Source organism: Equus caballus, chromosome 29 (genome assembly GCF_041296265.1).
Source record: "Equus caballus isolate H_3958 breed thoroughbred chromosome 29, TB-T2T, whole genome shotgun sequence".
Taxonomy (NCBI): domain Eukaryota; kingdom Metazoa; phylum Chordata; class Mammalia; order Perissodactyla; family Equidae; genus Equus; species Equus caballus.
Window position 1 is genome coordinate 23561021 of NC_091712.1, and position 13852 is coordinate 23574872.

Below are 13852 nucleotides of genomic sequence, written 5' to 3' on the forward strand. Positions count from 1 at the left end.
AGCATTAGTTTCCATTATTTTCTATTTCATAGATTAAATTTTCTTTAAAAAAATTATGGGGGAGGGTACAATATAGGGTTAAGATTTTATTTTGCAAAGTTTGAGGCATCCAAAAATGCCCTTTCTATTGAAAGTATCACTCTCTGTGGTATCATTATTACCATGAGAAAGGAAAGATATTTTAATGCCAAAAAGAGGGAAGCAGGATACTGGCACAATTTCAGATTTGGCCTAATAAAAAAATCTTTACGTTGGGGCCGGCCCCATGGCCGAGTGGTTGAGTTCGCACTCCGCTTCCTCGGCCTGGGGTTTCGCTGGTTAGAGTTCTGGGTGCAGACAGGGCACTGCTCAACAGGCCATGCTGGGGCGGTGTCCCGCATGCCACAGCTAGAAGGACCCACAACTGGAAATATACAACTATGTACTGGGGCGCTTTAGGGAGAAAAAGGAAAAATAAAATCTTTTTTAAAAAAAAGTCTTTATGTTGAGAGTTATTGTTCTCATTTTGGGCTCAGGTGAAGCCTGTTTTTGGTCATGCATTGTCTACAGAGTGGCGTTTGGATCCTCTTCCCTAAGTTGCTGAGTGGAGAAGTGCCCCTAACTAGAGAAGATGCATGAAGCAGGGGATGGTGGAGATGCTCTCTGAGCCACCTGAGCAGGACTCAAGGATGGGGAAGGCTGGATTTCCCTTGGTGCTTCACAGAGATCCATGACACCAACCAATCTCTCTCTGTTTCCATCACAACCTTCTGGAAGTTTCTCCAAATCATCACATGACCCCCAAACCTAAAGCCCAATGGGAAGTCCTTTGGGGTCGTGCAGGAAGGGGTAGTCTGGGTAACAAGCCCATCTGAACCTCACTTGTCCCTTCTGGTCTTCTTTTCTTCAAAGAGGGCTTTTGATCACCTAGAGACACTAGAGTAACAGGCTTCCTGCAGATCCCCCCTCTGCTTCATCTGCAACACGTGCAGACCAGCTCTCTAGAAGGATTCTCTTCCTAATGAAGAGGTGAGAGAAGAGAGAAAGGGACAAACAAATTGAGTGCCTCTGCACTGTGCTAGGTGACACTGTTTAACCCTTATGCAACTTCATCATTCTCGCTCCCATTGAGAAAACAAATCATGGGAGCAGCTTGCCCAAAATTCTAGCAAGTGAAGGAACTGGGATCGAGCCTGCAGGATTCCAGAGCTGACACTCAGGGGTAAGGTCATTTAACCAGGAGTGTGGAGATGCTGGTGCTAGTCAGCTTCTACCAAAAACTGGGCAACATACAACCTCACTAAGTCACAGTCTTCTCATCCGTAAGACCAGAGGGTGAACTAGTTGGTAGTTAATCCTTTCAGGACTAAAACTGTATAACCCTAAGATATACATAAAGAAGAAAAAATCATGTCACCCAGAAAACTTTACTGAGACTTCCTCAAATTATTGACCCTACAGCACTTGCTCTATAGAAATAAGTAGCTAGTTAGAACTAAGATCTAGTTTTCTGCATTTACATCCTCAAGTGCATGCAACATAGTTGCACAGCATTAATTTTTAAAAGACTGCTGTGCTTGCATTTTATCATCATGAACAAGTATTGGCTGAAATGTTCACCATGAGCCTGATGATGTACCAGGGGGTCAAATTTATTCTCGTTCTTTACAATGCTGTTGTATTTGGAGACTAAAGCCAAAGAGAAAAGAAAGGTAGAGCTAGAGGCATTGATGATGTTTCTTCATTCCCATTTTTAAGCCCTAAATTGAAATGCCCAGGTCCAGAAAATAAAACCTGCAAATGGAGCTTTTCGTAATACGCTAACTGTCGGGAACGGTGGGGTGTCTGGTTAGCCAGTGTGTACACTGTGCCTCGGATTATGTTACATTTTGAAAAGAAAACTCGACGTTGCCTTACTGAAGTCTTACTTCATCCTAATTAAAGCCCAGTCTGCCACAGAGAATTTGGAAATAGAGTAAAGCTTCCCGCACGCAAATATGTTCAGAATGACTCATTAACCAAGTACTCATTAATTGACGTGGTTCATTTAATCATGACAGTCAGACACGTCAACCCCATTTCTTGCACTCATGAAGCTTTTAACTCAAAATTTCAGTCAAAATTCTGACTTCAACCAAAGAAAACTTTCCAGTTCAAAAGATTCAAAGAGCAAGATATCAGAAATTAAACAAGGGACCATACCGAGACATTAGTTTCCTCCACCATTCCTGCTCCACAATCCTCTAGCATCAGAAGAATTAGCAAATTGTCACTAGGAAGGTTTAAGCTTCTAAATTTGCCTATAGAGTCCTTTCTAGAACCACAATTCTCCTCGTTTCCAAAGTCTAAAACCTATGCTGGCTTTGGGTCTGCGGATGGGAAGAAAGACAAAGAGCCCTCCTAAGGCATACCCGCTTTCCATCCCACCTCCCATCCTTAATAAACCCATCCCAGGTGGCCACATCAACCGAGATCCTCTCCCTTTGGGCCGGCCACCTGCCATTCTCAGGTGAGTCCTAGGACCATCAGCCAGGTGTGCTTCTGCAGCAGTGGGCCCTGGTCCCCACATGGCTTTTTGGCTGCTTCTCACAACTTCTGTGGCTGATGGCCAATCTGGGGAATAGACTAAGCACATCTGTGGTTCTAGAAATGGAAGATTTATGTAAGAAGTGCAATACAAATTTAAGAGAGATTGTACTTAGTTTTATAACACTTACGAAACTTTTGAGTGGGCCTGATGCTAAAGACTTAGAGGAGAAGATCAGCTTTTGTTTTTAATAGAAAACTTGGGTGCAAGCTCTAAAAAGTCCTGCTGGTAATACAGACACACAACTGAGTGTCCAGTGTGTATCTGGGCACTTCATGTGAGCAGTCTGTGGACACATGCCAGGTTTACTGGTAACCAGGAACTTCTGGGCTTTACAGCGAGAAGGATGTATATGTACCAAACCCCATTCTAATGCCAATTTCCAACTGTGCATATCTGAGATCCTCATAGAGACTTACATTTAGCTCTGAAAATTAGTATTTCCCTTCCCCAGCTTGGACAAAGGCGAAGCATTTTCTCTGGGATTTATTTTGATGAATTATCCTTGATAAGCTCAGTTTGTTCCCTATTTCTTCAAGGGTACGATTTCAACCCCTTCCTCCCTCTTTCCACCCAAAGAGTACCCAGACATTTTTCATGATTTTCACCTGTGCAAACAGAGAGATGTTTGGTCTGGTGTAAAATCAGATGATTCAGCAGCTGAGCAAAGTACAACCGTGTCTTTTGTTTCCACATTTTCCTTCACTGTGTGTATTACTTCATTATCAGATCAGAAAGATGACAAGGGGGTGATGCCAAGTAGTCACTGCCCCTTGCCTCCCTGTCTAGAGATGGCCACAAGCATACATGCGGTGAGGCAGGCACTGCAATGAGCCGAGAGAGCTGAGTGGGACCCCTCTGCCAACCCACTCTTGCCATGCAAAGCCCCATCTTACAGATGCCAAGGAAGAAATGACAAGGACACCTCTTTGCAGAAAAGGATGCTTTCTCATTATGTAAAGAAGCAGTATAGTACACAGATCCTCTGTTTTGAGTTGTTCACGTGTCAGATTAATCTTTTGAGATATTATTAATTTATCTTGTCCTCATAGTTGTCAGCAACAAAAACAAAAAAATTATGGAACATCTCTCCTATCACCCCAACTTTCTGGGAAAACTGCCAAGCATTTGTGTTCTAAGGTCTTCCTGGGGAGAAGGGCTGTTAACGGTGTCCTTATGCTATAGAGGCCACCCTGAAGACCTTCTCCCTAGATTGGCCTTAGAAGGTAAAGGCATTTGGAAAATGAATCTGGAGGTGGCCGCCAGAATGGGAGAGGAGGGATGTTGCTAACTGGGCAGGAAGAGGGGGTGAATGGTTTTCCAGGGCCAGGAAGAGGATGCTAGTTTTGTTGGTGGTGAGGTGATGGTGACAGTGTTCTTGAATCGTTGACACCCAGATTCCATTTACAAGGAGTGGCCTCTTCCCCCCAAGGAGGAAGGATGTGTGACATGCTTACAGCGGCTGAAACTGGGTGCCCAAGCTTGAGAGGCTTGGCAGAGAGTCCCACAAGCCCACTGCAACAGACAGCATGGGAGGCCATTTGCTGAGTCCTAGGAGACCAACAGGGCCTGCCCAGTTCTATGGACTAGACACACTCCCTTGGATTTCTTTTTTTTGGAGGCGGGGGGTGGTAAAGAAGATTGGCCCTGAGCTAACCTCTGTTGCCAATCTTCCTCCTCCCCCCCCCGCCAAAGCCCTAGTACATAGTTGTATATCCTGGTTGTAAATCCTTCTAGGTCTTCTATGTGGGACGCAGCCACAGCACAGCCTGATGAGCAGTGTGTAGGTCTGTGCCCAGGATCCGAACTGGCGAACCCTGGGCCGCCGAAGTGGAGCACGTGAGCTTAACACCACCAGGCCAGACCCCTTAGGATTTCTTAATGACCCCCAAGTAATGAGAACAAAATTTTCAATAGTTGCTGAAGACAAGCCAGATTAATTAGATTTGCAAAAATTTAAAAAGTGATACTTCCTGTACTAGAATGTCAGGGACAAAATGTGTACCTATTACACCTTTAATAGAATAAACAAAATCTAGAAACGACTTAGAAGACCAGTTAACAAATTACAATGTAGTCATACTATGGAATACTAGGTAATCAGAATCAAGATTTTTTAAGGATTTTTTTTCATAATTTAAATGGAGGCAACACTCAAATACTAGCACTGATTTTCTTTATAAGAGATATTTATGAGCGACATGCTTTTTTCTTTATTTCTCCAAAATGAGAATATATTATGTTCGCAAATCAGGAAATGACTGAATAAACATATTTTCAAAGAGTGGATCAGGGGAAAGGTAAACTTTCTCACAAAATCTAGAAAGATTCTTGTTGATGGCGACCTGAAAATACTCATGCCCATTCCTGTCTTCTCATGTGTATTCCAGATGATTAAACACCAGGTAAAAAGATTTGTCCTTATACACGGCCCCTGAAATGAGGACACAAATTTTAGGAAAACACAGGAAGGAAGACCCATTTTCATTTTCATGCAATGCAAAATTTTGCAGGAATCCAGAATTGCATGGACTTCCAATTCCAAAAACGATACAGTTAAGAAAGAAAAGCCAGGCCTGGTGGCACAGCAGTTAAGTTCCCACACTCTGCTTCGGCGGCCTGGGGTTCGCAGGTTCAGATCCCGGGTACAGACCTACGCACCGCTCATCAAACCATGCTGTGGCAGGTGTCCCACATATAAAATAGAGGAAGATGGGCACAGATGTTAGCTCAGGGCCAATCTTCCTCAGCAAAAAGAGGAGGATTGGCAGCAGATGTTAGTTCAGGGCTAACTGTCCTCAACAAAAAAAAAAAAGAAAGAAGAGGCAAAGGTCATCAAATAATTTTGGACACGCAGATTATGCACTTCACCTTCTAAAGAGACAGACTCTCATATCTGTAGTTCTGATACCATCACAGTAACTTAATTTTAAGGCTGTTAAAATTACAGTTGTCCTTGTTTTTTCCTTTAACTGGTTTGGCTGTGCCTCGAGGAGCAGCTGAAGCCTGCTGGCCTGCAGACAGAGGGTGGGCCCCTCACCAGGTCAGCATGCAGGGCTGCCTTCTCCACTTCTGGGAATAGATGTCAACCTGCCACCTGTCCACCTGGTGTCCTACCTGTAACATGACACAGACTTGCTTCTGAAATAGCACCTTGAACTGGCTGCTCTGACTTCCCTCCAAAGCCGGGATGAGATAAAGGCTACTGAAAGAAGATAAGGCCTAGCCTGCCACCCTCTCTCTTTCGCATCCTTCCATCAACTCAGAAAGTTACACATCAGCAAGTTCCCAATCTGGAGCTCGGGAACTTAGCCCCCCACCCACTTCACCCAATTCAGACACTGCAGCTCCTGCAAGTATTATTTAGTGTTGTGTTTTCCTCTTGAAGGAATTGACACAAAATAAAAGGTCAGATTAAGAATACTGCTGTTTTCTTGTTGACCCTGTCTATTATGTCAATTGATTGATGTCCCTTTTACGAAAGCATGAACAAACAATGTTTCCTTTAGAATTTAAAACAAGGAAAATAATTTTGCTTCATAAAGGAGTAACAAGTACTACTTTGTCTTATAATGAGTACAGTTGCGTGTCGCTTAACGACGGGGACACATTCGGAGAAACACATTGTTAGGTGATTTTGTTATGCGAACATCACAGAGTGTCCTCACACAAACCTCCATCGTGTAGCCTACTACACACGTAGGCTGTATGGTACTAATCTTATGGGACCACTGTCGTAAACGCGGTCCGTCATTGACTGAAACGTCGTTATGGGGTGCATGACTGTGTATAAAATATCCTGTATATCAGAAAGGTCGAAGTTAAATTTAATGTTCAAGCCAATCATAGTTAGCTATATTTGTAGATTTGTTTCCTCTTCCTACGAGGTTTCACGGCTTGATTTTTAGTTAATCCACCTTCAGGTAGATGTCTCTTTATTGCAAGCTACCTTGACTCAATCAGTCTCTTTATTTTTGAAACAAGAAGATGAGCATTATAAACAAACCAACAGTTTCACAGGCTTTGGCTCCCACAGTCCTCACTGGGAGAGGCTGGAGCAAGGCAGCGGATGCCTTTGCAATTCAGAGAGCCAGGAATGCACTTAAAAGCTTCAGAAGAAAAGGTGTCCCTGTGAGGACTGCTGTTATTACAGCGATGAAAGGAAACGGACCTGCTTGCAGGCTTTGAAATTTCAAGCAAAATACAACCAGCACAACACTTAGCGCTAAATATGCACCTTAGACGACCTCTGAACAAAAGCCGTGATTAAGCTCATCCCTGTGGCCCAGACTTCAGTTCTTTCTGGAGAGGATGTGGGGGCCCCAGGCCAGGGGTGGTGTCCCCAGAGCTTAACCGCATTGTTGTGAAACCAAAGAGGCTCTTCCTGGTAGCAGAGGCCCCCTCCCTAGGCATTGTGGGAGATGTGAGGACATCCATCCCACCCCCCAGAGCAAAGGCGCCACAGAGAGCTGGGTCACAGAGGATACTGTGGGGCCCGAGGCCGCCAAGGCTCCGGTGCTTGTAGCCAGACCCTCTCCAGACATCGGAGGAGTAGAGTTTGCTGTTACTTTCAAACTCACATTTCCAAAAACATGCACCCTCCCTACACCCCGCTTCCCACAACCACCATCCCAATTTCACTGGAGTGATTTTCAAATGAAAAAACACCTTGTGAAAGTTCCAACTAGCTTTTCAGGCCCAAGTTTCTCTTTTCTTCTAGTCCTGCTAGAGGAAAGAATACCAGCATTTGGAGAGATGGAAGGAAGACAAGATTTAGAATGAGAGGATTTTACTCTCCTTTTTTTTTTTTTTGGTGAGAAGATAGCCCTGAGCTACCATCTGGGCCAGTCTCCCTCTATATTATATGTGGGATGCCACCACAGCGTGGCTTGATGAGCAGAGTGTAGGTCTGCACCTGGGATCCCAACCCACAAACCCCAGGCTGCCAAAGCAGAGCGTGTGAATTTAACCACTACACCACTGGGCTGGCCCCATGACTTAACTCTTTTTATCAGGCTATTCTTACACAATGCAGACTCCAGTCCTGCCATGCGCTGACACTGTGACCTCATAGGAAATCTCTGTGAACCTTAGTTCTCACTTTTATCAAAGAATCAGAATATCTACTTGATATAGTTGTAGTGAGGAGAAAAAGTGCACAGGAATTTGTCAACTGTAAATGACGTGAAGTGTGTAGTGACCTTTCGGTAGAACCATTCTCTTTAGGGTGGTTCTAGGGGGCTTGGCTCCCTACTGCACTCCTCACTGTGTCCACCTTGCCCGAAGTTGGTAAATGGTCACCTCCAACTTCAAAACAGAGAATTTGACATCCACAGCCGCTCTGAGAGTTACTCCCTTCCCAGAGGGGAGAAAGAACACCTTCTATTTCCAACGCTAACTTTCATCTCCTTCCTTCTCCAAAAAACACCACTGTCACAGTAACTTGCGTATAAATGCTTAAAAAGAACCTTGAAAAATTTCTCAAATATCCCATTATTTGCTGAGATGCCAAAAAATAAAAAAAAGTCAGGCCTGAGAATTTATTTGTTTCAAACATAAGGAAAAAAGGAATAGTAAGGAGGACCCCAGACTCTGTACTTTTGATAACGGAAAATCCCACATCATCATGTCAAATCTCTGTTCCAAAATTAGAAAGGAAGAGTTAATGGCAGTGTATCGAGTTGTAGGGAAGAACTCCTCATGACGTTCTTTTCCCTTCCTGCCTTTCTATTTAGTGCACAGTGTGTGTGCAAGGCAATCATAAAGATGCCTCTATCTGGCATGAATTATACGAATGTGAAAACAATTAAGAACTCCTAGAGAAAACTGAAGGTGCCCAGCCCAGCAGAATTGAGATGGCGCAGGGCATGACGGCGATTCTCTGTAGTATGTCTATACAACTTTTACCTCTGTGTCGATTTGTTTGGGCAGGAGCTTTCCCATTTGAGCTTATTATTCTTAAAAAAAGATCAAAGAGACTGAATATAAAGAAAGAAAAGGCCAAGAGGTCAGTGTGGTCACTGAAGACCGACCGAATGGGAAAGAAGTCACCTTTGTACAAAAGCCAGGTTGCTGGATGCTTCGGAAGCACAGGATGGTTCAGGCCTCACAGAAAAGACCACACGTTCTGCCCTGTGCATGCTCAGGAGACGATACAGAAACAGTCCATGGTCAGAGCACAAGAGGTGTGTGCCAAAGGGTCAGTTGGTACAGGTGTCCAAAGTTAAGCCAAGGGATTGGAAACTCGCCCCACTCCCTTCCAGGTTTATCCTGACCTCTTAAGAACCAGAGGGCATTGAGAATTACGGGCAAATAAAAAATATGTGGAAAACTGACTCTGAGGCCAGGCTGCCTGGAGTCCAGTCCCAAGTCTGTTACTTACTAGCTCTGTGGCCTTGGGCAGGTTACTTAACTTCTCTGTGCCTCAGTTTCCTCATTTTTAAAATGAGACCACAGTACACCTACCTCATGAGGTGGCTGAGAGAAGTTAATACTCGTAAAGCGCTTAGAACAGTGCCTGGCGCATAGTAAGTTCTATATAAACGTGTTCATTCCCATCATTTTTAGTATTAAGATATATGCCAGGAAAACGATCTGGACCAGATATTGGGTTTACTGTAACTGAGTGGAGGAGGAGTCACAGAGCTCTGAGACTGTTCGAATGATGTAGGCTTCTACTTTACTTCCACGACTGTTCTGCCCTGAGTCAGCTGGCGAGGACGGAGTCTCCCGTTAGACAGCCCCACTCCTCAGACGACGGAGCAGAGGCCTCTGACTCACTGCCTCATGACTGTGGATTCCACAACGCAATTTGTGGGAAGTCAAGGAAATATTTCGAAGCAAGCATGCAATTAGTGCTCAGTGTAATATTAACTCTCACAGTTTAAAAACGATGCACGTGTTTCAGAAGGCTGCAAGCGTCTGGCTTTGCCAGGTTTAAATCAGGGCTTGGGGTAGACAGGGAAACGTCCAGGCCATCTGGTTTAGTGGCTGACACTGATTAGAATGTCACACGCGGTTGAGAAAAAGGCACGAGGTGAGGAGCAACCCAATGCAGAGAAAGAAAAGGTAGAGTACTAACTCGCTGGGATGACTCAATTTTCATCAAGTACCTTTGAATGTCAAGTTCTGCCTGAAGAGAGATCAGCATGCACTGCAAAGCCTGTGTGGCAGGAGAAAAAGAGAGAGAGAAATAGAAAAGAAAAAGGGTGAAAACATGAATAGAAAAAGAATAGCTGGACCCAATGGACCATCTATTCGTTCATGATGACAATGTGGCACAGGTGACCCCCTCCCCTCAAAGAAGGGAAGGATGGTGGCAGTTCCATCCTTATGTTATAGAGAGAAACGCTGAAAGCAAGTCCCGCCTGGCAACGAGTTTTCCCCAAAATATCCTGCCACAGGAGAATCTCAATTCACCTTGTTGTCCGAGAATATGTCACACTGGCCTATTGTCCTGAGGTTGTCCCAAGGCTGCAGGGCAGTTACCGGAACCAGAAGAAAATACCTTCCTTAGTCAGAATGCAGTCTGGTGGCAAGCCCCAGCCTGCCATCTTGCTTTGGGCTGCTCTCCAAAGACAGGCCTGTGACACAGTGCTCTGTGTCTGTGCTTTGCCACATAGGATGACAAGAGTTTTTTATGACTAGACCCAATGTGTATACTTACAGGAACAGAAGATCAGAATCACAATTCAGGAAAGAAACTCTGACACCTGAACCTGGCTGACCCTGGAGAATGCCTTCAGTTTACTATGCGTACTGTGCCAGTATTTAAATACTTCAATTCCTGGGCTGGCCTGGTGGTGCAGTTGGTTAAGTTCTCATGTCCCACTTTAGCAGCCTGGGATTCGCCAGTTCAGATCCTGGGTGTAGACCTACGCACTGCTTGACAAGCCATGCTGTGGCAGGCATCCCACATATAAAGCAGAGGAAGATAGGCACAGATGATAGGTCAGGGCCAGTCTTCCTTAGCAAAAAGAGGAGGGCTAATCTTCCTCAAAAAAATAAATAAATAAATAAATATTTCAATTCTTTTTGATCCACCGACTAATTTTTGGACTTTATTATTATTATTATTATTATTATTATTATTATTATTATTTGCTGAAGAAGATTCACCCTGAACTAACATCTACTGCCAATCTTTCTCTATTTTGTATGTGGGTCACTGCCACAGCATGGTTGCTGACGAGTGGTGTAGGTGCATGCTCAGGAACTGAACCTGGGCCACTGAAGCAGAGCTCACCAAACTTAACCACTAGGCCACGGGGCTTTGTTTTTTAAAAAATCATAGTGGGAAGATATTTTTGTGTTTTAAGAAAACAAAATTTTCATAATCTCCATGAAAGAAGAATGACTTATTCTTGCATCCAAAATCAGCCAATGAGAATTGAAAGCAGGATCTCAAAGAGATATTTATGCACCCATGTTCATACAACATTATTCACAACGGCCAAGAGGGAGAAGCACCCCTAATGTCCATCAACAGATGAGCAGATAAACAAAACATGGTATATACATATAGTAGAATATTATTCAGCCTTAAAAAGGAGTCCTGTCACATGCTACAACATGAACAAACCTTGAGAACATTATGCAAAGTGAAAAAAGCCAGTCACAAAAAGCCAAATAATGCAGGAGTCCACTTCTGTGAGGTACCTAGAGTAGACAATGCATAGTGACAGAAAGTAGAATGGTGGGTGCCAGGGGTGGGCGGTGGAGGGGAAGGGGGAGTTATGGTCTAAGGCATACAGAGTTTCAATTCTGCAATATGCAAAGAGTTCTGGGGATGGGTTGCACAACAATGCAAAGGTATTTAACACCACTGAACTGTACACTTAAAAATGGTTAGCATGGTAGGTTTATGCCCTTCATATTTTACCACAATGAAAAAGAAAAAAACAGGAAAATAATCAGCCAATGAGATGTTATGACTTGGCAGCTGACTTCATATATTACTGCACATGCATATAGATGTGTCCATATGGATGACCGACAGACGCAGAGGCCCTAAATACCATCAAAACTGAATCTGAAATATCCATGATCCATACCACCATTATGGATGCAGATATAGGCATATATATAAAATATGTGTGTTTCTTTTATTTCTGAGTAACTTTATATTATTCGGATGCTAGTCTCACACACTTATCAGACATGAATCTCCACAAGACAAAGATCACCGGAATACAGAGGGCCATATCCAAAAGCCCAAAAGCCAACAGACAGGCCTCCAGACAAGAAACGTACTGAAATATTCTACCCAGAATGCACTTAGGAGTTAAAAAAGAGGAAAAGAACTCGGAAGGACTTTTAAGAGAAAAGGGGAGTGACACCGTTAGAAGAGCTATTAGCTAGACTGACCTCATAAGAGCCCTTTTCGAGGTGAATATATTCTCGCTAGAAAGACGAGCGTTGCTGTAGGGCCTCCAATTCTCCTGCTCCGAGTTTTACAGGCTTCATCGACTATGAAGGACATATCTCAGAGCCCCGGAGGTGCGCGATAAATAAAAGTGCAAGATAAAAACAGGATGAGAGATGTGAGGTGCTGCCGTGGACAGGCAAGGGGAAAAAGGGTACAGAGAATCAGTTTCCATCCCCAGGCGACGGGGAATAAAACGGGCTGAGGGCAGAGAACCCAGGGGAGACAGCCCTGCAGAAACAACAGCAAATGGAGGGGTTGGAGGAGATTGGCCCCCTGACGACAAGGCTGCCAGGAGGGGCGGAGACCACAAGCTCTCTCTGCAAGGCGATGCTCAGCAGAGGAACCTACAACAAGAATAGAATACCTGGACACAATGGGACAAGGAAGTCGCTAAAACAACTGCTTTAGGTAAGAATCATCTGAAAGTCAAGAAAGTAGGGGCTACGTGCACCCCTATGTTCATTGCAGCATTGTTCACAATAGCCAAGACTTGGAAACAGACTAAGTGCCCACTGATGGATGAATGGATAAAGAAGCTGTGGTATACATATACAATGGAATACTACTCAGCCAGAAAAATGGTGAAATCGTGCCATCTGTGACAACATAGGTGGACTTTGACGGTATTATGCTAAGTGAAATAAGTCAGACAGAAAAGAGAATTATCTTGTGACTCCACTCATATGTGCAAGACAAACAAACAAACAAACACAGATGCAGAGAACAGACTGGTGGTTGCTAGAGGGAAGGGAGATGGGAGGAGGGCGAAAGGGTTAAAAAAGCACGTATATATGGGGGCTGGCCCCGTGGCCGAGTGGTTAAGTTCGCACGCTCCGCTGCAGGCGGCCCAGTGTTTCGTTGGTTCGAATCCTGGGCGCGGACATGGCACTGCTCATCAGACCACGCTGAGGCAGCGTCCCACATGCCACAACTAGAAGGATCCACAACAAAGAATATACAACTATGTACTGGGGGGCTTTGGGGAGAAAAAGGAAAAAATAAAATCTTTAAAAAAAAAAAGCACATACATATGGTGATGGATGGCAACTAGACTTTTGTGGTGAACATGATGTAGTCTATACAGAAGTTGAAACATCACGATATGGACCTGAAATTTATATAATATTATAAACCAACATCAGCTCAAAAGAAAAGACAATAGGAACAAGAGAAAGACACGAGTGGTCAGAACCTTCAAACTTGGAGCACTGGCTGCATCTTTCTCTATGTTCACTGACTGAGGTCAAGAAAACACAGAAGCAGGAAGCGTCTCCCAGCATCAGAGCAGGAGGGACCGCGGGTGCTGGAGAGGCAGGCGGTCCTTCTCAGAGATCCATGGCTCCTACAGAGAAAGGGCTTCAGAACTCGAGGCCACAGGAACATCAGCCTTCATCGTGACAGATAAATTTTCTCAGGATTACAAAATTAAACTCACAGAAAGACTTTTCACTTCTCAGCAGTCTCCATCTGCGTGGAAACTGTTTTGAACCCCACAGATTTTGAGCCCTCTGGTAAGAACGCAGAGAAAGAAAACTGGATTTCCTTAGGCCACTCACATACTCCTGTTAAATCAAGTGTGTAGAACTTCCAAGACTGATTTATGGATTTGACTCTAAAATAGAAAATTATTCCTAAAAAAATAAGAGTGGGTGGGAAAGGAGCTGTGTGTTTCCGAGTCACTTCAGAGAATTATACTGATGATCAAGTAGTTTATCCATATATCGAGGCTGCAGCAAGATGAAGAGAGAATAACAGAAAATGCAAGACTTGCCACCTCAAGGAAACAGCTGGAGCAGCAAAAATAATAATGCATAAAAATTAAACAGAAGGACACTTCGATTATTTCAAAGACTACACAT

The 13852-nt window shown here is 44.0% G+C and overlaps 1 protein-coding gene across 35 annotated transcripts in view; it reads right to left on the reverse strand.

The window, feature by feature from the left end:
* The window catches only part of KIAA1217, a 711513-nt gene that overhangs the window by 156837 nt on the left and 540824 nt on the right, over positions 1-13852 (reverse strand). For 3 of the 35 annotated variants that reach the window (XM_070254894.1, XM_070254895.1, XM_014737039.3), the window contains one exon: positions 9648-9728. The exons of the other annotated variants lie outside the window; for them this stretch is intronic. In XM_070254894.1, the coding sequence (XP_070110995.1) occupies positions 9648-9728 (81 nt within the window). The remainder of the gene's footprint in view (positions 1-9647; positions 9729-13852) is intronic. 35 annotated transcript variants of the gene reach the window in all.